At 38.1% G+C, this 22,420-nt stretch overlaps 1 protein-coding gene across 20 annotated transcripts in view; it reads right to left on the minus strand.

Annotated features, from left to right (window-relative positions):
* Nucleotides 1–22,420, minus strand: part of ATXN2 (ataxin 2) — a 155,529-nt gene that overhangs the window by 56,901 nt on the left and 76,208 nt on the right. For 16 of the 20 annotated variants that reach the window (XM_021922948.2, XM_021922943.2, XM_021922939.2 and 13 more), the window contains exons 6-14: nt 21,911–22,035; nt 17,258–17,349; nt 16,245–16,442; nt 14,626–14,804; nt 12,559–12,768; nt 9,740–9,922; nt 6,827–7,024; nt 6,327–6,434; nt 5,986–6,056 (exon numbers count right to left, since the gene is read on the minus strand). In XM_021922948.2, coding sequence (XP_021778640.2) covers nt 5,986–6,056; nt 6,327–6,434; nt 6,827–7,024; nt 9,740–9,922; nt 12,559–12,768; nt 14,626–14,804; nt 16,245–16,442; nt 17,258–17,349; nt 21,911–22,035 — 1,364 coding nt within the window. The remainder of the gene's footprint in view (nt 1–5,985; nt 6,057–6,326; nt 6,435–6,826; nt 7,025–9,739; nt 9,923–12,558; nt 12,769–14,625; nt 14,805–16,244; nt 16,443–17,257; nt 17,350–21,910; nt 22,036–22,420) is intronic. The other 4 variants (XM_021922947.2, XM_021922945.2, XM_021922946.2 and 1 more) reach the window with 4 other exon arrangements.

The raw sequence follows: 22,420 nt of genomic DNA on the forward strand, positions 1-22,420 counted from the left end.
CAGGGTCTGGCTCCGTTGCCCAGACGAGCACAGTGGTGCAAGCTCACCTCACTGCAACCTCCATCTCCCAGGCTCAAGTGATTCTCCCACCTCAGCCTCCTGAGTAGCTGGTACTATTGGCATGTGCCACCACACCTGGCTAATGTGTGTACTTTTTTGTAGAAACAGGGTTTTACCATGTTATCCAGGCTGGTCTTTAACACCTGAGCTCAAGATATCCACCTGTCTCAGCCTCCCAAAGTGCTAAGATTCACGCATGAGCCACTGCACCTGGCCAGACACTGTTCTAAACTAGTTACAGACTTATTCATTTAGTCTTTACAATGGCCCTATTTGATGTAGATACTATAATTGCCATCTTACAAATAGCAAGTCCACTATTTGGTATTTGAATATAGCACTCTGCTATACTGAAATATATTGTTATAATGCTATATTGCTATATATGGAATACAGCATTCTGCTGTATTTCCTCTCTGCACTATACTAAACCTAATGGAAAACTGAAGTTACTTTATTTATTTATTTATTTGGAGACGGAGTTTCACTCTTATTGCCCAGGCTGGAGTACAGTGGCACAATCTTAACTCACTGTAACCTCCGCCTCCCGGGTTCAAGCATTTCTCCTGCCTCAGCCTCGAGAGTAGCTGGGATTACAGGCACCTGCCACCACGCCTAGCTAATTTTCTGTATTTTTAGTAGAGATGGGGTTTCATCATGTTGGCCAGGCTGGTCTCGAACTCCTGACTTCAGTTGATCCATCCACCTCAGCCTCCCAAAGTACTGGGACTACAGGAGTGAGCCATCGTGCCCAGCAGAAAAGTGAAATTCTTATGTCATACAGATGACAAGACTGGGTCATCTATATTTTGCTAGTAAGAATGAACATGTATTGAATACATACCATGTGCTAGGCACTATGCTAAACACTTTATAAAGGCAGTATCTCATTGAGCTCTCACAGAAACACTATGAAGCAGGTTCTAAAACTAACCCATTTTGGCTTGGGGGAAGTAGATAGCATGCCACAATGTTACGCACATGATGTATAGAGGCCAACATTCAAACCTACGTCCATTTACCTCTAAAACCCACACTATTAACCCAAAACAGATCAAATTACTAGCAATTCTTACACAAATAAAGCTATCTGTAGCCTGCATATGGCTCACAAGGGAATGAACAAAAAACACACAAGGTATTCCTATTTCTGCCTCAATGAAGGACTACAGATATTTGTGAACAAATGCAGTTTGGGGCTATGAGCAGGTCATGAAGTTAGTTCTAATGAATCACTGATTGAACAGTGAGGCATACACTATGCATTAGTTACTATTCAAAGCACTGCTAGAAGCTTAAACACCAGATAGCCAGGCCTGTTATTTACTAGACACGTGAGTTTGGGCAAATTACTTAACTTTTCTTTGCCCAAGCCGCCTAATACACACAGTGCAGATACAAACAGAACTTGCTTGAAAGAAATGTTAGAAAATAAAAGATTTAACATACAAGCACGAAGAACAGCATCTGGTACGCAATAAAACATAAGAGAATAACATTATATTATCTGAAGAGAACAATTAGAAAGTTCACTATTTTTTTAAAATTATAATTTAAGTTCTGGCATACATTTTTTTTTTCCCCACTCTCTTTTTTTTTTTGAGACATATTCTCACTCTTTAACCCAGTAATGCAACCTCGGATCACTGCAACCTCCACCTCCCGGATTCAAGTGATTCTGCTGCCTTAGCCTCCTGAGTAGCTGAGATTACAGGCATGTGTCACCATGCCCGGCTAATTTTTATATTTTTAGTAGAGACAGGGTTTTGCCATGTTAGCTAGGCTGGTCTCAAACTCCTGACCTCAAGTGATCCACCTGCCTCGGCCTCCCAAAGTATTGGGATTACAAGCATGAGCCACCATGCCCGGCCCACTCTCATTTTTTAAAAACTATTTCTTTTCTTCTTGGTATGCCCCTACGGATCAAGGAGTTATTAGTAAGAGGCTAAATAATACATTTGGTTATTCAGGCTCCTAAAAGTAATAAGACTAAAACTCCTAAAGAGATAGACTTTTTATGTTGCTCCTTCTTGGAATTTAAGTCAAGCATTAATGAAGGTTTACAGACAGTTGTGATGATAGCTAAAATGTTTTCTGCTAACTGAGAAAGTATAGCCTTTTAAAATACAGTAACTCTAATCAAGACAGTATGGTACTGTTATAAGGATAAGACATAGAGATTCAGTGAAGGACAATTCAGAGTCCGGTAATAAACTTTCACATTTGTAGTCAACAGACTTCCAACAAGCATGTGAAGATAATTCAATGAAGGAAAGAATAGTCTTCTTTTTTTTGAGATGGAATCTCACTCTGTCGCCCAGGCTGGAGTGCATGATCTCAGCTCACTGCAACCTCTACCTCCCAGGTTCAAGTGAATCTCCTGCCTCAGCCACTAGAGTAGTGGGACTACAGGTGTGCGACACTATGCCCAGGTAATTTTTGTATTTTTAGTAGAGATGGGGTTTCACCATGTTGGTCAGACTAGTTTAGAACTCCTGACCTCATGTGATCTGCCTGTTTGGGACTCCCAAAGTGCTGGGATTACAGGCATTGAGAGCCACCATGCCTGGCCAAGAATAGTCTTTTTAACAGATGGTGCTGGGACAACTAATATCTACATGCAGAAGAATGAATCTGGACTCTATAGAGTAAAAATGGTTATAAATGTATGGTTATGTGTCAATTAGAAATAAAAAATTAATATTAAAGAATGAATTTGAACCCCACCTTATACTATATTAAATAACTGCTCAAAATGGGCTGAGCACCAAGTCACTCTCCAATGAACTTTTCTTTTTCAAATTTTTTAGTAACAATTTATTTCACTTAAAAAAAAAAATCAAACGTTATTCTAATAATATTGTTATAGAAAACGGGTCTTGATCCAGACCCCAAGAGAAGGCTCTTGGATCTTGCACAAGAAAGAATTCAGGGCGAGTCTGCAGTGCAAAGTGAAAGCAATTTTTCACTTTGGGAGGCTGAGGTGGGCGGGTTACTTGCGTCCAAGTGTTTGAGACCAGCCTGGGCAACGTGGTGGAATTCTGTCTCTGCAATAAAAATACAAAAGTTATTAATAGCAATGTGTGGCGGTGCACACCTGCAGTACCAGCTACTCACTTAAGCCCAGGAGGCTGAGGCTGCTGTGAGCCAAGACTGCACCACTGCCCTCCAGCCTAAGCAAAAGAGTGAGACTCTGTGTCAAAAGTAAAACAAAGTTGTTCAAAATGGATCACACCTCTAAATGTAATTCTTTAAAAAACCCAGAAGAGTAATAAACCTTAATGATTGACTAGACAGTGTTTTCTTAGATATGACACCAAAAGCGTAAGTAACAACAAAATCAGATAAATTGGACTTCATCAAAATTAAAAATTTTTGTGCTTCAAGGGATGAAAAAGTAAAAAAAAAAACCAACAGAATAGGAGAAAACATTTGCAAACCATGTATCTAACAGGGACTTGTACACAGAATATATAAAGAACTCCTACAACCTAATAATAAAAAGACAACTCAGTTTTTACAATGGGCTAAAGATTTGAACAGACAGCAATCCAAAGAAGATATATAAATGGCCAATAAACACAAAAGATGTTCAACATCATTAGCCATGAAAGAACTGCACACTAAAGCCACAATGAGGTAACACTTCACACCCACAAGGATCACTATAATCAAAAAAGACATGACAATAAGTGTTAGCAAGGATGTGGAGAAACAGAAACCCTCATACCCTGCTGGTGGGAATGTAAAATAGTGCAGATGTCTTGGCAAATAGCTTGGTAGTTCCTCAAAAGGTTAAACACAGTTGCCATATGACCCAGCAATTCAACTCCTAGGTAGGTACACAAAAGAAATGAAAACATAGGACGAGAAAAAAACTGCACACTCATGTTCGTGGCAGCGTTATTCAGAATAGTCAAATAGTGAGAACACCACAAATAGCTACAAACTGATGAATGGATAAACAAAATGTGGTATTATCCATATCATGGAATATTAGTAAAAAAAAGAAATGAAGTACTAAAACATGCTCCAACATGGATGAACCTTTATAACACTACCCTAAGTGAAAGAAGCCAGTCGTAAAAACCATATATTTTATTATTTCATTTGTATGAAATGGAAATTTGTCCCAAATAAGCCCATCCATAGAGACAGAAAGTAGATTAATGGTTACTCAGGGATGGGAGTAAGGGAAAGAGAAGGGCTGGAGGCCAGTGTGGAACAACTGCTAAACTGGGCATGGGGTTTCTTTTGGGGGTGAAGAGTATGTTTTAAAATCAACTGAGGAGATGGTTGTACAATATAATTGTGAATATATTAAAAACCACTGATTTATACACTTTAAATGGTTGATTTATATATGTAAATTATATCTCAATAAAGCTGTTACAAAAACATGCTAATTCACATGCTTCAAAGTAAAAATGTTTTTTCTTCATGAGATATTAAATTCAATCCAAGTGTAGTATAAGAGGGGGCTGAATGATGTTAAAAAAATAATGCTGAGGAAAAAACTCAAATGGGGAAGAATACCTACAGCAAGACATCATTTATAGGAAATTTAAGATTATGCAAAAATATCATCTATTGCTCACAGATATATTCATATGCAGTGTAAATATAAACAACTGCACAGAAAAGAAACCCTTCCTTTTGGAAGGGAAGAAGGGGAAGCAGTTGAGGAGTGGCAAATACATAACAGGAGTTTACCTGTGTTAGAATGCTTAACTTACTAAGCTGGGTAGTGGGCACATGATCATATTCAATATTCTTTGTATCATGTGTATGCGTTAACTATTGTTTAACAAATTGAAACACCTTTTTTTTTTTTTTGAGACGAAGTCTTGCTGTCGCCCAGGATGGAGTGGAGTGGCGTGATCTCGGCTTATCGCAACCTCTGTCTCCTGGGTTCAAGTGATTCTCCTGCCTCAGCCTCCTGAGTAGCTGGGATTACAGGTGCCCGCCACCATGCCAAGCTAATTTTTCTATTTTTGGTCGAGACAGTGTTTCACCATGTTGGCCAGGCTGGTCTCGAACTCCTGACCTTAGGTGATCTGGCCCACCTCGGCCTCCCAAAGTGCTGGGATTACAGGCGTGAGCCACCATGCCCAGCCAACAAATTAAAATTTAACAACTGTTAATAGCATTAAAGCTGAATATATACATGTGCTAAAGTATGAAATAATAAGTAGTATTCTGAATGTTACCAATAAATCAAGAATGAAGTTATTATTAACATTTAGAAAGCTAAAACACAGGCTGAGGAAAGGCTGCCTTTGCCTTTGATTCATTAATCCTTTAATTCAGCTACTTTCTTTAAAAGGCTGGTATTTAGATTTACCTCTCTAAGAAGTTAACTTTCCAGAAGATTTCTTGGTTGGTCTCAAAATTTACCTTGATATCTATAGTGTATTATAGTATATAATGTGCAAAAGAATGAAATGACAATCAAGGAGAGATGGTAAGCAAAGCCTGTCCTAAGATAGAGAAATAATGTTACAGAAAGATTTTGACATAATATATTTGTGTACAAAGTACAAATCTCCAACTACCTCAGAACACCAGAGTCCAGTACATCTTCCATTTGCCACACTAGATTATTAATGACTTGGCCTTGTTCTACTAATATCTAGCTTCATTAACAAAGTAATCAAATAACCATCAAATACTAAGCTGTGCTATGGTGGTTTCAAATGTCAGGGCTATACTCTCATTTGATACCTACAAATTGGTTACCAAATCTCATGATTTTAGTTATCCAACTTAAAGGATAGGCAAAGACCACTTTAAGAATGTTCTGCTTTCTACATATATGGTTTGATGTTTCTGATTGTATACATAATGCATTTCTATAAATAGATGATAAATCTTTAGTAATGTTTATTTTTTAAAACTCAAATAAACAGTCAGTACAACACTTACCCTAAAATCATTCTTAAATTTCTTTAAATCATCAATCTGTTTTCTATGTTCAGAAACAATTGGTGATATACCTGTAAAATTAAGAACTGTTAGACACAGGTTTATTTTTAAACTTTAACATTGCATTCTTTTTGGTATGAGATGATAGAAATTAGAATAAGATACAAGATCAAAAAATAATTTCAAATATTAAATTTGGATTTTGGAATTTGTCAAGCAATACATTTATCTATCACAATAGTAAGAAAAAATGTTGAACGAAAATATTCTGTACGGGCATGAAATTAGACATACTCCTTCCTATTTCTACAGTTAAGCCTAATGATTCTTTAAACTCTAACCTTTGTTTTCAGCTTTTGAGAAGCTAGGTGATGTTTCATTGGGCTTAATATTTTCTTTATTCCCTGCAGGAGAGTTCTGCCTTTGATCTTGAAGCCTGGAATCTTTAGCTAGAAAACATTTTTTTTTAAAAAAAATTCAGAGTTAGAAGTTAGAAAAGTAAAACAAGAAAACACTGAACAATAATTTTGATTTCCTATGTTTTTGGAAAAGAATGCTTTCATTTTAAACAGAGGCTTTTTTCCTTTGCAGATGTCATATGAAACACCAATAATTTTATTTACGTAGGTATTTGACACCCAGGAATGTTAACCTTTCTAACACAGACATTGTATTAAATTAGTAGTATTAAACAACATCAAAATTTACACAAACTTTTAAATGTGCATTAAAAATACTTGTCTATGAATAAAAATAAGCTAGAATTTTTTCATATAATGTTACTCTCTAACATTCAATTTCACAGCTGAGATTATGGATCTAGAAGCCTTTTGTTACATACCCTCACTAGAAGGGGTAACAGCTCTGTTCGATGCAGGACTAGCAGGCGTAGGAGACGCAGCTGGAATAGGCATGGCAACAGCTTCAGTTGGAATAATACCAGCTTGGGGAGAAGCAAGAACTGGCCCACTGGGGGTATTTCCAATACTGTTCTGTCTAGGAGACCTGGGTCTATGAGTTTTAGGGGATAATCTTGGAACTAGAAGAAAGGGAAAATTTATTTATTACATTCTCAGTTCAAATGTTACTTCCTCAAAGAGGCTTCTCTTAAGACCTAGGTAAAACAGTCCTCTCTAGCCCTTTCCCTTTATTCCATTACTGTTTTCTTTTCCAAAATGTTAGGAATTTGCTGGCAATCAAAACCACAAGTATCTGAAGAAAAACAACAATTACTAATACGTATGATTTTCTCTCCTAACTAAATGTATCAAGTGCTTCCCCTGCCTAAGCTGGGATTACAGGTACTCGCCACCACATCCAGCTAATTTTTTGTATTTTTAGTAAAGACGGAGTTTCATCATGCTGGCCAGGCTGGTCTCAAACTCCTGACCTCAGGTGATCTGCTTACCTTGGCCTCTCAGAGTGCTGGGATTACAGGCATGAGCCACCACGCCTAGCTCTATACATTCTTTATAGCGATATCAAGGTTCACTGTGCAGTAATCAAGGAAAGTTGAGACCCAAGTTAGTCAAAAGGGGAAGATAATAAAAACAGGGTTTGTATCTCATACGACTTCCAAATATGTATCTAATAGGTTTCATATACCATTATAAACCTATCTGGAGAGATTAGATTCAAAGGCTTAGAGAAAATGGTTTGATTACTTCATTTTAGTGGTTTTTTTTTTTGTAAGTCACAAGCGTCATGGAAGAAAACTATTATTCAACAACTGCCATTTTTCCAATTAGTAAAAACAGCAAATCTATAATGCTATTCTGAGTGTATCTCCAAAACTATGCTTATACTCTCTCACTTCTAATCATGTTATTCTCAAAATTCATTTCCAGACCATCTAAGTAATGTCAAAAGATTAATGGAATAGTTGAAGCAGATTTTTTTTTTTTTGAAATGGAGTCTCGCTCTGTAGCCCAGACTGGAGTGCAGTGGCACAATTTCCACTCACTGCAACCTCCCCCTCCTGGGTCCTGGTTCGAGCAATTCTCCCGCCTCAGTCTCCCAAGTAGCAGGATTACAAGAACGCACCACAATGCCCAGCTAATTTTTGTATTTTTAGTAGAGACGGCGTTTCACCATGTTGGCCAGGCTGGTTTTGAACTCCCGACCTTGTGATTCGCCCACCTCACCCTCCCAAAGTGCTGGTATTACAGGAATGAACCACTGCGCCTGGCTGGCTGAAGATTTTTTAAATTTTTGTTTTCTTGGTAGTCTTTAGATAACTGAAGACCAAAGAAGAAAATAAAGAGTACAAATTTATGGTACAATTACATGAATGTACATCACATGAAGTTGAGCAGAAATGTATATCAACTAAAAACAGATTTAACAGTTGGGTTTTGTTTTGGTTTTGTTTTCCTTAAGCTTGAAGATTTTGCTTCTTTTTTCTTTTTTTTTGAGATGGAGTTTCCCTCTTGTCCCCCAGACTGGAGTGCAATGGTGCGATGCTGGCTCACTGCAACCTCCACCTCCTGGGTTCAAACGATTCTCCTGCCTCAGCCTCCCGAGTAGCCACACTTGGCTAATTTTGTATTTTTAGTAGAGATGGGGTTTCACCATGTTGGTCAGGCCGGTCTCGAACTCCTGACCTCAAGTGATCCACCCACCTCAGCCTCCCAAAGTGCTGGGATTACAGGCATGAACCACCACACCTGGCCGATCTTGTTTCTTTTAAAGGTTCTACGGACTGATTAAATAGACTAAGTTTTTTTGTGTGTTGTTTTTTTTTTAAGCTCTTGCTCACCACAGTTATGGGAACAAAGCACTAAGGATTGATTGGCAAAGTAGCAAAAGCAGTCAGCCTTATTGTAAAATCATGTCAACGTCTAATTTTTATACTTTTTTTTTTTTTTTTTTTTTTGAGATGGAGTCTTACTCTGTCGTCTAGGCTGGAGTGCAGTGGTGCGATCTCGGTTCACTGCAAGCTCCGCTTCCCAAGTTCACGCCATTCTCCTGCCTCAGCCTCCAGAGTGGCTGGGACTACAGGCACCTGCCACCACGCCTGGCTAATTTTTTTTGTACTTTTAGTAGAGACAGGGTTTCACCGTGTTAGCCAGGATTGTCTCGATCTCCTGACCTTGTGATCTGCCCGCCTCAGCCTCCCAAAGTGCTGGGATTACAGGGGTGAGCCACCGCGCCCAGCCTAATTTTTATACTTTTATAGCTGGTGTCAGCATATTCCTTATGCTAATCACAGATAAAACTTGGACGCTTCATTTGTATTTCATATTCCTTATAATGGAAATATAGTTGGGAATTAGTGCCCTATACAGATGCTATAGAAACACACTACAATGTAAGCCAAAAATAAATGTTTACAGAATGTAATGATAAACAAAGCTGCTAAAAAGGAAATATGATTCCTACAAATAGTGTTACATACTGTGTTTGCCTCGTATTCGAGAGGTACTTCACAAAACTTTATAGTTTTATAATACATCCATATTTATGAACCTTACAGGAATCTCATCACAACCCCATAATGTAGACTAGGCAAAAATTATTAACACTTTACTCACTGAGAAATCTCAACTTCAGAATGAGTGTTTGACTTCCTTTAATATATGGTGAATAAGTGGCAGAGCCCAGAATAAAAATATGGGCTTCCCAATTCCTGGTGATTCTACTATTTTTAATATATATATACTTACACTTCCTCAAACAGAGTTGTAGCTCAGCCCTCTTTACATCTAGTGTAATGACAAAATGAGTACCGTCATTATGCCCAAGTGTTACCTACCCCCACTGACCACTGATGACCACGTTCCCCCCGAGGGACTGGTCCTTGCTACTGGAGGAGTAGCTGCTTCACTGGGTGGGTTGTGGGATACAAACTCTAGGCCACTGGATATGGAACCCCTCCCAGCAGAAACTCTGTGATTTCGAGGATGTCGCTGGGCCTTTGGGGACATCCTTGGAGGCCCTAAGGAAGAAACAGTGAACATCACATAAATGCCATGATGTTCATCAGTACTATTTTTCTGCTAAATACACCCATCCCCACACACATGCACACACACACACTCTTACTCACTCTACAGTTTTTCCTTGGTTAAAAATAGGAGAAAAAAAAAAACAACACCGTACATATTTTTTGGCCATACTAATTCTTTCAGAATTATTTTGTGGAATGCCATAAAGTTTTGTAAATAAATTTTATTATTTCCCTTTATTTTTAAAGAAAGGGAGGGATGAAGTTGGTGGTAAGAAATCAACAATAAGATGTCAACTCTTAAAATAACTGTAGCAATCTGTTTCAACTATGTCTTATTTGTAAAGAAATAGGTTACTAGAAATTATGACTACACGATAAAATATTTTTAACTTTCCATATATTTTACCTTTCCACACCCCGAATTTTCTACATTACTTCTAAAATTAGGAAAAAAAAATTTAAACAGAAGACTATTAATCCCTATACACTCGATACTACTAAAATATATGTACATACCCTTCTTAAATTTCTCTAAAATTTTAGGTTATTTATCTCTTCTATCATGATCATCAATTTTAAAACTCGGCTTAAAACAGTAAGCAGTAACAGTAACCTGTAAGCAGTTTCTTAGGCTTAGCAGGCTGTGAGATGAAAATTCTATTAAGGAGATGACTTGTATTAGTCTATTAATAGATGACCAATATAACTGACATTTGGGGAAGAAATCAGCACTACAAGAATTGTCAAAATTCTGCATTATTGATTCTGCCATGCCACTAGTGACTACTCTTTCTAAATCAGCCTACTGTGCATTAGACCAATCTATTAGCTAAGAAGAGTGGACAGAATGGCCCTCATCAGATAAGTCTACTGGTGTTAACACCAAGCGAAAACTTTCCTAATGTCAAAGCCAAATCTCCTCACTCTCTCACCCTGCTGCCAAACTCTTTAGAACTTCAAATTAATGTGTGTTTCCAAAAGAATTTTTTTATTATTATTATTATTTTTTAAGACAGAGTCTCTCTCTGTCGCCCAGACTGGAGTGCAATGGTGCGATCTCAACTCACTGCAACCTCTGCCTCCCAGGTTCAAGTGATTCTCCTGCCTCAGCCTCCCAAGTAGCTGGGTATTTTTAGTAGAGACGAGGTTTCACCACGTTGGCCAGGCGGGTCTCAAACTCCTGACCTCAAGTGATCCGCCTGCCTGAGCCTCCCAAAGTGCTGAGATTATAGGCGTGAGCTACCATGCCTGGCTCCCAACAGGAATTTAAACAAGAACATGATCTTTAGAAGAATGCTAATGTTATGCACTATAATTTTCAAATGGAAATATTCAACATCTCTGACACAGAAGGTATATTTCTATGTGAATAGTTATAGTCTATCAGCAGTCCTTATATCTTAATGTAATAAAAATATTCACAGTAATTAATGATCATGTCTTATTTAGTATATTCTCATTAAATAAATATCACTTATTCAAATAATGGACCTCAAGAAAAATATCAACAGAACTTTGCATTCAGTGACCACTATTAAGGCCCTTTTGAGCAAAGAAGTCACCTTGAAAATCAGTGGAACTTGCTCTTCAAGGTTAGATGCTTCAAGGTCACATGACCTGCCTGCTTAGATGGTAACAATTTATTTAAAAGTAGCCAATATAGTTTTCTCCAGGGAAGCAGGAGAAACACATTTTGTGCAGAAAACTTTATTAGTCCCAACATAATCAATATTAACTAACTTTAATGAACAAATCAGATTAAAATTTTAACATAAACATTCAGAACTAATATCAAAAGGACATTATGATTCAGAAAACAGGTTTTTAATATATATATGGGTGGCATTAAAATTAGAATGTTACCTTTCTACAACATATCCATGTATTCGATATGTGGCAATGACGGATTAAGCACCAAATACTGAATAAGAATTACAAGATTTTATTCTTATTTTTGATGAGAAAAAAATAGCTAAATATTCAAATTCATGTCATTTTTATCAATAATTTTATCTCAGATCAAGGACTTCTCCCAGATTAAAGCAGCCTTTCACTGTGTAAGATTGCAAAGCTAACTTTAAAAAAATTACTCAGTTAAATTTAGAATTCTTCTGGCATTCTAAAAATCAAACTACTTTAATCGAAGGGCAGACACGCAAAGGCAGCTATATGGGCTGTCACTCTCAAAAATGACCCAGAAACACCCTTCCTGCTTATGGCCAATAGGAAGGTTCACTAGGACCTTGACCAAAGAGCTGTAAAATGAACCAAAGTTCAAGACTGGTTGAAGAAAGTTCATTTGTTTAACTCCTGTATACAGTGCAAATAAAGAGGGGGAAGGCTGTGGGGCAGACCTTTCTGGGACTGTAAAGAAGCATAATTATCAGGCAGAGATAAACTCCCTTTTTAAACAACAATTCAGGAGAGTTTATAGCTTCACACAACATTTATCAAATTTCTCTCTAATGAACAAAAGGTTAATAGAAATAGTTGTAATAAACTAAAGTTAAAACACAGAAATTGTAGGTTATTAAATAATGAAGAGGAAACTATTTTGTAATTATAAACTCACATAGGAGTTAAACAAAGACAAACAAAAACATGAACAAATTGTGGTATTGTACCTTCTGAAGACATGCGTTTAGGCATAGTAGAGACAGGAGCTGGAGAACCATGAGCAGAGGGGTGAGACGGGGGTCTGGATGGCCGCGAGGGGGGCCTGGAGGGCGGCCGTGTAGGGGTGGCTGCCCGAGGTGGAAGAGAGTTGGGACCTGACTGGTAGCGAGAAGGTGGGCGAGAGGAAGGAGATGGGCAAGGCGATGGCCAGGGAACACCTGACAGAACAAATGATATGAAGGAAAGTATAAAAACTAAAGAAAAAAATGAGGGAAAAAAGTAAACAGAAAAAAAAGTAAAATGACAAAAATGATTTCTTGTACATTTTAACCCTTTGAGGACAGTCATTTGATTTGTGATAAGTTTTAGCATAACTTAACAGACATAAATTCACATTTTACTTTAACCTCCTTAAGATTAAGTCTGTTTAAATGAATACACGTTCCCAAAGGGTTAATTAGGATCTACACACACTAGTAAAGAAGACAGTTAAGACTTTGCCTATTAATCTTGCTTCTATAACTGTTTCTCAGTAATCAGTTGTTTAAAGGAATATAACATACACTAGATAATTTCACATAATAAATCACAATAATTCCTACTCAGGAATAAGATTATTTACTGTATTAGTTTTAACTCTGAGGCATAATGAAAATAAGCAGTAGCTATTATATCCAATTAGAAATGCTGGTTCCTTACAATTATCTATGATTTTCATCAGGTTTACACTTGAACCTAAAATTCAGTTTGAAATCTCATTAAGCAAGTCTCATTTAAGTAGAAATAAAACATTACTCTTCTAGAGTCACGAGAGTATCAAATGATAATATTCATTGCTCTTTCAAAAAAAAAAGTCTTGACCTCATTAAACTAGAAAAAGGGAGACTTTCTAAATAATTTACACAGTTATCTAAGCGACTGCTTAATAAATACTGCAACTACAAAGCAGTCATCACCAAATAAATTTATATTGATGGATATGCCTAGGTAAAGATACACATAGTATTTAACATTACATATCACTTACCTTAATCTTATCAAACAGTCCAGGTCTCCTCTCCATAGGGTTCCACACACTTGAGTATCATACATTTTTCAGCCCCCTTCAGGTTTTTTAGCTTTAAAATTCTGTTTATAAACAACTAAAATCTTTCCTCAGTGAGCAAAGAAATTTCACCCCCAATATTAAGTACTGAAAATACTCAAGAGTGTCCATTTGGAGAGGAATTCTGGAGAAAAGACTCAATGAAAACAAATGAAATTGGAAACTGAGCGTTCTCTATTTTCATCTTTCTAACTTTCCAAATTTAAATAGCTAAAATTGAATGACCACTCTTTTCCCAAAGTTAGTAACATACTATTGCTATTACTATTCCCATACTATCCACAGAACTGTTGTTCAGTATCCCTGATTAATGGAAAAGATCCACAACCTACAAGACATATTCAACCTAGATTTAGAGGTAGAGTAAAAAATGTCTTCCTACTAATGATTCAGGTTTCTTTTACTTAGGTTGCTAAACTGTAACATCCACCCTTAGACTAAGGGTTGTTTTTGTTGTTTTTTAAGCGCATTTCTTTAATTACTTTCTTCACATGACTCTTGATCATGTCTTATATTATAAAAGCTACCTCAGATCCTTTCTTGAAGTAAGCATAATATAGAAACAAATAATGAGAATTAATCTATATTAACCACATTGTTGCACATAGGTTAGAATTTTCCATATAAATTATGTCTAAATAATTTTATCATCCAGTGTTTTTAAAATTGAGAACCTACCCAAAGTTTCCAATTTCTTTATATGTGGAGTGTTTTTGGCCAAGTGATTGTCTTGGGTTAAATGTAGCACTTTATCATGAATATTTCATCATGCTAAATAATGTATATGCCAATGACGTACACAATGTTTTACTAATTTGATATCCACAAAAGCCAATTTTAAGTAATGCTGAAGTGAAAAACTACTCCCCAAATCATTAAAGTGTACATTCTTATCAGTTATGCAAACTATTTTAAGTATTTAGAAAACTATTTGATCAATGATATTGACAAGTCTGCTCAAAATACTTGCCTCCATTAACTACTCTTTGGTCTGAACAAGAATTCGGGTTGAAATCTGAAGTGTGAGAAGTGGATCTTGATGGCATGGAGCCCGATCCAGGCTGGCCCATACGCGGTGAATTCTGTCTCCCACTTCCCCAGGATATGACTTCTCTATTTCTTTGTCCAGGAGGAATATATTTATTTTCCCTGAAAATGAGAGATCCTCTAAATCATTTTATTCCAAAAGGTACCAAGTCAATGAAACATATCTAAAAGTCATCTTGACAGAAGGGAATGCTTGTTACAAAAAGGTTCTACACTAAACCAAACTGCCTCACTCCCAGATGCTCTGTTCTTCCATCTTACCCTGAGTTCTAACCTCTGGCCTGTCCCTTCACTTAGATTCTGCTCCTAAGCACAAAGTTTAACAGATGTGTGCTCATTCTCATCCGACTTGACCTCTCTGTGGCTGATTCTATCAATCTTGGTCTATCTTCAACATTTCTTGTCCTTCACTTTCTCAATTTTATTTTCTCTGAGATATCTTCTTTCACTGGCTGTTCTTTGGTTTTCCATGGCTCCAATATCGGCAGTGCTGATGAAACCTCAAACTGAACCACCAGTCTCACAATGTCAACATCTGTCAGTAGACATGTCAATTCAAATCACCAGACTCTAAGCTGACTGCCTTGAAGAGAGGATGCATCTCTTAGTTTATCAGATAGGTAGCAGGTATTTCTGAACATATGTTTATGAATAAATGAAAGACCCACAAGTCCCACAAATGCAATTAGCTGCACAAATGGAGTCATAGTTTTTCCCCTCAAACTTGCTCCATGGTTCCTCTCTCTCTCACCAGTACATCCATTAAGTCACTTAGTTATCAAATAAACCTCAGGTTCATCCCTGAACTAGGTGGTTAACAAATTCTCACAGTTGAACTATTTCAATGCACTAACTGTTCTCTGTATATCAGCCAGTCCTCAATGCCCCAGGGTTTATTCACCTCATCTCCTTCCAACAGGGTGCTCTTTAGCATGACATGCCAAGTCCTTCAATGACCTCAGTTCCTACTGTCAACTGCCACTGCTGCACCCGACACAGATCCTGTGTTCCAGACACACGCAACAACCAGCCCTTTCCTGAGCTGGCCAAATTTTCTCACACAGCCATGCTTGTACATGGCTTTTCATCAGGTGAGAAATTCTTCTCCCAACTCCTCTCTCAATGTCAAAGACCCTATTATCTTATCACAAAATGTCACCTCCTCAGTGAGGTTTTCTCTGACTCTATAGGTTATGCTAGCTCCTCCTCATTCTGTATGTTACTAGTACTTTGAACATGCCTTTAACCAAGCAAATCATATTGTACTGCTGTGATTGTTACACGTATCCCCTACCAGACCACTATTTTAACAAGCTCTTCAAGACCTTGGATTGCTCACCGTGATATACCACAGAGCTTACTCTCAAAAGCATATTTTCCAAGATTACCATAACCTTCTCTCTAACAGATCTTAAACCAATTCTACTTGCATTCTCTACCTAAGCTATATTAAAGGAAGAGGAAATATAGTAACAATACACCGTCTCACACAGACCTTGAGTTGTGTATCCAAAATACTGCATCATGATTTCCTTTAAATACCTAGTGTTTATGCTGTGCCCCTCACGTTCACTGGAATTTCTCTGAACTGCTGTGTATTTTTCTTCCTCACTCCTATCATCATTTTCCAGGGCCACTCGAGCTTTGTACTGGGCACTTGACTCAATTTCTTCTGCTAACTGGTTTGCCCTTGCTTCCCGTTTTAAAAATTCTTCTGAGTTATCTCTTTCTAAGGGCACCCTGAAACATGAGGAAAAGAAAAGCAAAATGAGTACTTTAAAGCCACAGTTTATATATCTGTCATAATCAACTACTAAGAAAGTTTAGAGTTTAGAATACTGGTTAAAAAACAAACAAACAAACAAAAAAACACTAAAACTAAAAGTTATAGTGATCTGTTTATTTATAAATCAAAATTCTAACTTTTTTTCTGTAACTTTTTCTCCAGAGGAACATATTTTAAAAACTAGTTCAACTGTTCATCATAATCTCTGCCCTTGCAAATTTTGTGTTTTTTAACAACTTAAAAGACAAAACCAGCCAGGCACAGTAGCTCACACCTGCAATCCCAGCACTTTGGGAGGCCAAGGTGGGTGGATCACGAGGTCAAGAGATCGAGATCATCCTGGCTAACATGGTGAAACCCCGTCTCTACTAAAAATACAGAAATTGGCTGGGCATGGTGGCGCACGCCTGTAGTCCCATCTACTCGGGAGGCTGAGGCAGGAGAATCGCTTGAACCCGGGATGCAGAGGTTGCAGTGAGCTGAGATTGTGCCACTGCACTCCAGCCTGGCAACAGAGCGAGATTCCGTCTCAAAAGAAAAAAAAAAAAAAAAAAACCAAAATTTGTTTAGAGGATAAAAATAGGGTATAGGCAAACTACATTTATTCCCTTTTTTTAAATGGAAATTTATCACACGTAGTAATAAGAGAAAAATTATTTCACGTAATTGTTTAACTTAAAAACTAATGGAAACATTTATTCATCATAAATTAAGTTGATGAAAATCAAAGACAAATGCACTAAAATAAAAACAAACTTTTTAAACTTACGTATATGAAGATAAACTGCTATCATACGTAGACACTACACCATAATTTTCTTCATTATATCGAAACATATCATTGGGATCCCATCCATTAGACTAGAAGAAAATGAAGCTTATTTTTCAAAATGACAAAGTATTTGTTCCCTTTCATTCAGTTATAACCAACATCTATATTAACAATATCTAACAAGCTACTTGAGCAAAATTAGCAAATTAGAAAACAGGAAAAAATTTCCTTGAAAATGTTTTAGAAAAATACTTACTTACCAGCCCTTACAGTTGATAAATAACTATACAACACAATTATTTGAGCAGTTATTTTTAAAGTTTAGAACATTTTAATCACTTCATAAAATAGCCTTCAGATCAGGGTTCTCTCTTTTCTCTAACCTGTAAAAGCCATCTTTCAGTAGAGACATCTGCGTTTACCTGTAACCTTCTTGAGATCACTGGTCCTTAGGTCTGTGGAGGACAGGAGGTACATATTTTACTTCTTTTAAACAAGGGATTCCACATGGAACAAGGGGTGCTTTTTAATAGCCAAAAATATTTCCAATATTTGGGAGAAAAAAGGGAGAAGCCAACGCTTTCCCCCATGTTCAACGATTCCAAGGTGGGACCACGGTACTAGGTCCCTGGCAACCTCCCCTTCCTCCTGGGAATTCTCAAATGTGAAGGCAGCATGAAACGGTGAACAGGCAATCACTGGACAAAGTCACAAGAACTGGGCTTTAGAACTGGTTTTACCATTAGCAGTTGTGAGACCTCAGAAGTGGCAACTCTGGATCTCAATACCCTAACCTATAACCTCAGCATAGGTAACTCCACAATTCTACGAGGAAACTATAGGAAATTACCATTTGCAAAAGGGAGGCTGCCTTCTTTTTTTGGTGGCGGGGAGCCGGGGGCAAGCAAGTTTATTAAGAAAGTAAAGAAATAAAAGAAATCTACTCCGTAGGCACAGCAGCTGAGGCTGCGTTCTTAAAAGTAAAAGAATCAACCAGTTGAGCCACAGGCTGGAAGATTATTTACCAGTGAATATTAATGTCTGGAAAATCACTTCTCTAATGTTTCAACTCCTTTTTTAAAGCCTTACTGGTGAAAACTATAAAGTCCAGTAAAGGTTGTAATCCATCCCAGAAGAACGAATACAACAACCAAGCAATGCTGATGGCAACCTCAATGCTAAGGCTTGCCTCAAAGTTCACCTATTAACCTTCGGTCCTCCTGTGCTACTCCAAGTAAGACAATAATGTAAGTCTACCACCAACACAATTCCTTTTGCCAAACACATGGGCAGGAAATTACAATTACTTATGGAGGCTTTAAAATTACTTAAGTAATGTATGCCCTACATAAAAAAAAAGCACACAATACAGAAAGACATCCAGTAAAAAGTAAATGTCTTCCAATCCCAGTGTGCATAAATAACTACTACTAACAGTTCCGGCCGGGCGCAGTGGCTCGCGCCGTGGCTCGCGCCTGTAATTCCAGAACTTTCGGAGGCCAAGGCAGGCGGATCACGAGGTCAGGAGATCGAGACCATCCTGGCTAACAGGGTGAAATCCCGTCTCTACTGAAAATACAAAAAATTAGCCAGGCGTGGTGGCGGGCACCTATAGTCCCAGCTACTCCTGCTGAGGCAGGAGAATGGCGTGAATCCAGGAGGCAGAGCTTGCAGTGAGCTGAGATGGCGCCACTGCACTCAAGCCTGGGCGACAGAGCGAGACTCTGTCTCGAAAGACAAAAAAAAAAAAAAAAAAAGAATTTCAGCGGGGCGCAGTGACTCACGACTGTAATCCCAGCACTTTGGGAGGCCGAGGTGGGCAGATCACCTGAGATTAGGAGTTCAGGACCAGCCTGGCCAACATAGTGAAACCCCGTCTCTACTAAAAATACAAAAATTAGCCAGACGTGGTGGCGGGAACTTGTAGTCCCAGCTACTCAGGAGGCTGAGGCAGGAGAATTGCTTGAACAAGGGAGGTGGAGGTGGCAGTGAGCTGAGATCATGCCACTGCACTCCAGCCTGGGCAACAGAGTGAGACTCCGTCTCAAAAAGAGTTTATTGGGTGTAATTTCAGACATCTTCTATGCAATAAGAATATGAACAGCTCTTTTTTAAAAATACATTCATGGCCAGGAGAGGTGGCTCATGCCAGTAATCGCAGCACTCTGGGAAGCCGAGACGGGCAGATCATGAGGTCAAGAGTTCAAGATCAGCCTGAACCAACATGGTGAAACCCCATCTCCACTAAAAACACAAAAATTAGCCAGGCATCGCAACAGTTACTCAGGAGGCTGAGGCAGGAGAATCGCTTCAACCCAGGACGCGGAGGCTGCAGTGTGACAGAGCAAGACTCTGTCTCAAAAAAAAAAATCAAATAGGATCCAAGTGTTCTGCAATGTGCTTTTTCTTTCAATAAATCTTAGATATCTTTCCCTGTTGGAACGCCATTCTTTTTGGGAGATGTGTAGTGTTTCAACTGAATGGTAACATCATAAATCTAACTCATGGTATACTGACAGACACTTCGAATGTTTCCAGTTTTCACTATTAGAAATAATGCTATGGCCAGGCATGGTGGCTGACACCTATAATCTCAGCACTTTGGGAGGCCAAGGCAGGCAGATCACCTGAGGTCAGGAGTTCAAGACAAGTCTGGCCAACATATAGTGAAACCTCGTCTCTACTGAAAATACAAAAATTAGCTGGGTGTGGTGGCACACACCTGTAGTCCCAGCTACTTAGGAAGCTAATGCAGGAAAATCACTTGAACCCAGGAGGCGGAGGTTACAGGGAGCTGAGATCACACCACTGCACTCCAGCCTGGGTGACAGAGTAAGACTCCATCTCTCAAAACAACAACAACAACAAAAGAAATAATGCTGCAAAAAATTAATTAATTAATTAAATTAAATCCTGGTTGGGCATGATGGCTCACACCTGTAATCCCAGCACTTTGGGAGACTGAGGTGGGTGGATTACCTGAGCCCAGGAGTTCCAGATCACCCTGGGCAACATAGTAAAACCTCGTCTCTGCAGGGAAAAAAAAAAAAAATTCTCACATATAATTATTTGCATTTCTTATGGATATATGAGGGCAAAAATAAATTACTAGAGGTAGAACTGCTGGAACAAAGTGTATGTGCATTTTAGATTTTGATGAGCATTGCCAGATTCTCTCCAGAAAGCCTCTATCAATTTATCCACCTCACCAATAGTGTAAAAGAAGTCTCTGTTTCCTCACATTTTTCATACAGGTGATGTGATATACACACTTGAGAACCATTATATTTGGTTATATATGATTCGTTAAAGTTTGAAAATTAATGACATGTTGCCTGTGTATGTCCAGTTTTATTACTAGACTTGAGGTCAAAGTAGGACATTTTAGGCTTCTTGTCTGAGGAAGAGTGTCATTATTAAGCTGATTAAGTTTGATGCCTTAAACATCAAACACAGATATGTTACAAATTCTCTTTCTACTCAGTGGAAGGTTCTTCATTCTACTCAAATTTTGCTACCATAACACTCATTTTTGGCAAAAGACTGCTTTGCATCTCTATGCTCTCTATCCTAAAGATAGAGTCTTTATTAAGCATTTGTTTTTATTTTTATTTCGTAGAGAAGGGGTCTCATGGCCGGGCGCAGTGGCTCAAGCCTGTAATCCCAGCACTTTGGGAGGCTGAGATGGGTGGATCACGAGGTCAGGGGATCGAGACCATCCTGGCTAACACGGTGAAACCCTGTCTCTACTGAAAACACAAAAAACTAGCCAGGCGAGGTGGCGGGCACCTGTAGTCCCAGCTACTCCGGAGGCTGAGGCAGGAGAATGGCGTAAACCTGGGAGGCGGAGCTTGCAGTGAGCTGAGATCCGGTCACTGCACTCCAGCCCGGGCGACAGAGCAAGACTCCGTCTCAAAAAAAAAAAAGAGAGAAGGGGTCTCATTATGTCGTTCAGGCTGGACTCCAAATCCTGGGCTCAAGTGATCCTCCTGCCTCAGCCTCCTAAGTAGCTGGGACTACAAGCATGTGCCAGCATACCCAGCTAAGCACTTCAAGTACAGATAATGCATTAAAGAGAGAAGCAAAACTAGTATGTGACAAGAGGCATTTTAGAAATAAGAGTTCTGTTGAGAACAATCCCAATTTAAGACCAAGAAATTTATGTAATGCTTTAATTCCAATGTAATCTAATTATCTTAATAATGACAACCTTTTCTTCAGACAAGAAGCTTAAAATGTCCTACTTCAACCTCATCTCTAGGTGAAGTCAACAATTAAGACACCACTTTCCTTAGGCTACCTTTTTTGGCAGGGTGTTAAAGCAAAACACACTGGCATTTCCTATGATTTCTAATTTTAACTTAAGTTGCTTATTATTATTTAGTTTAATCACAAAGAAGTAATTCATGAGCATCCACAAGAACAGACAGTACTCCTGCTTAATCCCTACAAGTAAAATAACAAACATTTTTCTTTATATACTGCTTGGGAGAAAGTATCTAGTTACACAACAAACTTGCTGCTCTAAATACACTCACTACAATAACAACAACAACAAAAACACACTTCAATTACAACCAAGTGATAGGATGTCATATGCATACCACACTGACCACAGAGTCTAGCACTAATTACAAAGATCTTACTTACTACGTCATTTTCCAAAGCCTCAAGTTCCTCATTGGCTGTGAGTTCACCTGCATCCCAGGGCTCCAGGTCCTTCTCTTTGTGTTCGCCGTTCACTTTAGCACTGATAGCAGAGTCAGTAAAAGCATCTGGAAAGAATGGTTTTGGTTGAAAGTTCATATAGTCAGGCAATCAGCTACACTCACACATATGAATCACCAACAAAGACATATGTTAAAAAACAATTATGAAAAATGAATTTCACATAATTGTTTAACTTAGAATCTAACAGAAACATTTATTCAACATAATTTAGGTTGATGAAAACAAAAGACAAACGCACTATAATAAAGGTAAACTTAAAACGTACGTATGTGAAGATAAACTGCTATCTAAACTGATACGGAATATATAACATTCAGTAAGAGTATGCTTTCACATTTAATCTAGCAAATGGAATCATAGATGACTATCAGTAAAGGTATTTTCTTCTCATAATGCCACATGAAGTCTTTTTTTTTTTTTTTTGAGATG

Source organism: Papio anubis, chromosome 9 (genome assembly GCF_008728515.1).
Source record: "Papio anubis isolate 15944 chromosome 9, Panubis1.0, whole genome shotgun sequence".
Taxonomy (NCBI): Eukaryota; Metazoa; Chordata; class Mammalia; order Primates; family Cercopithecidae; genus Papio; species Papio anubis.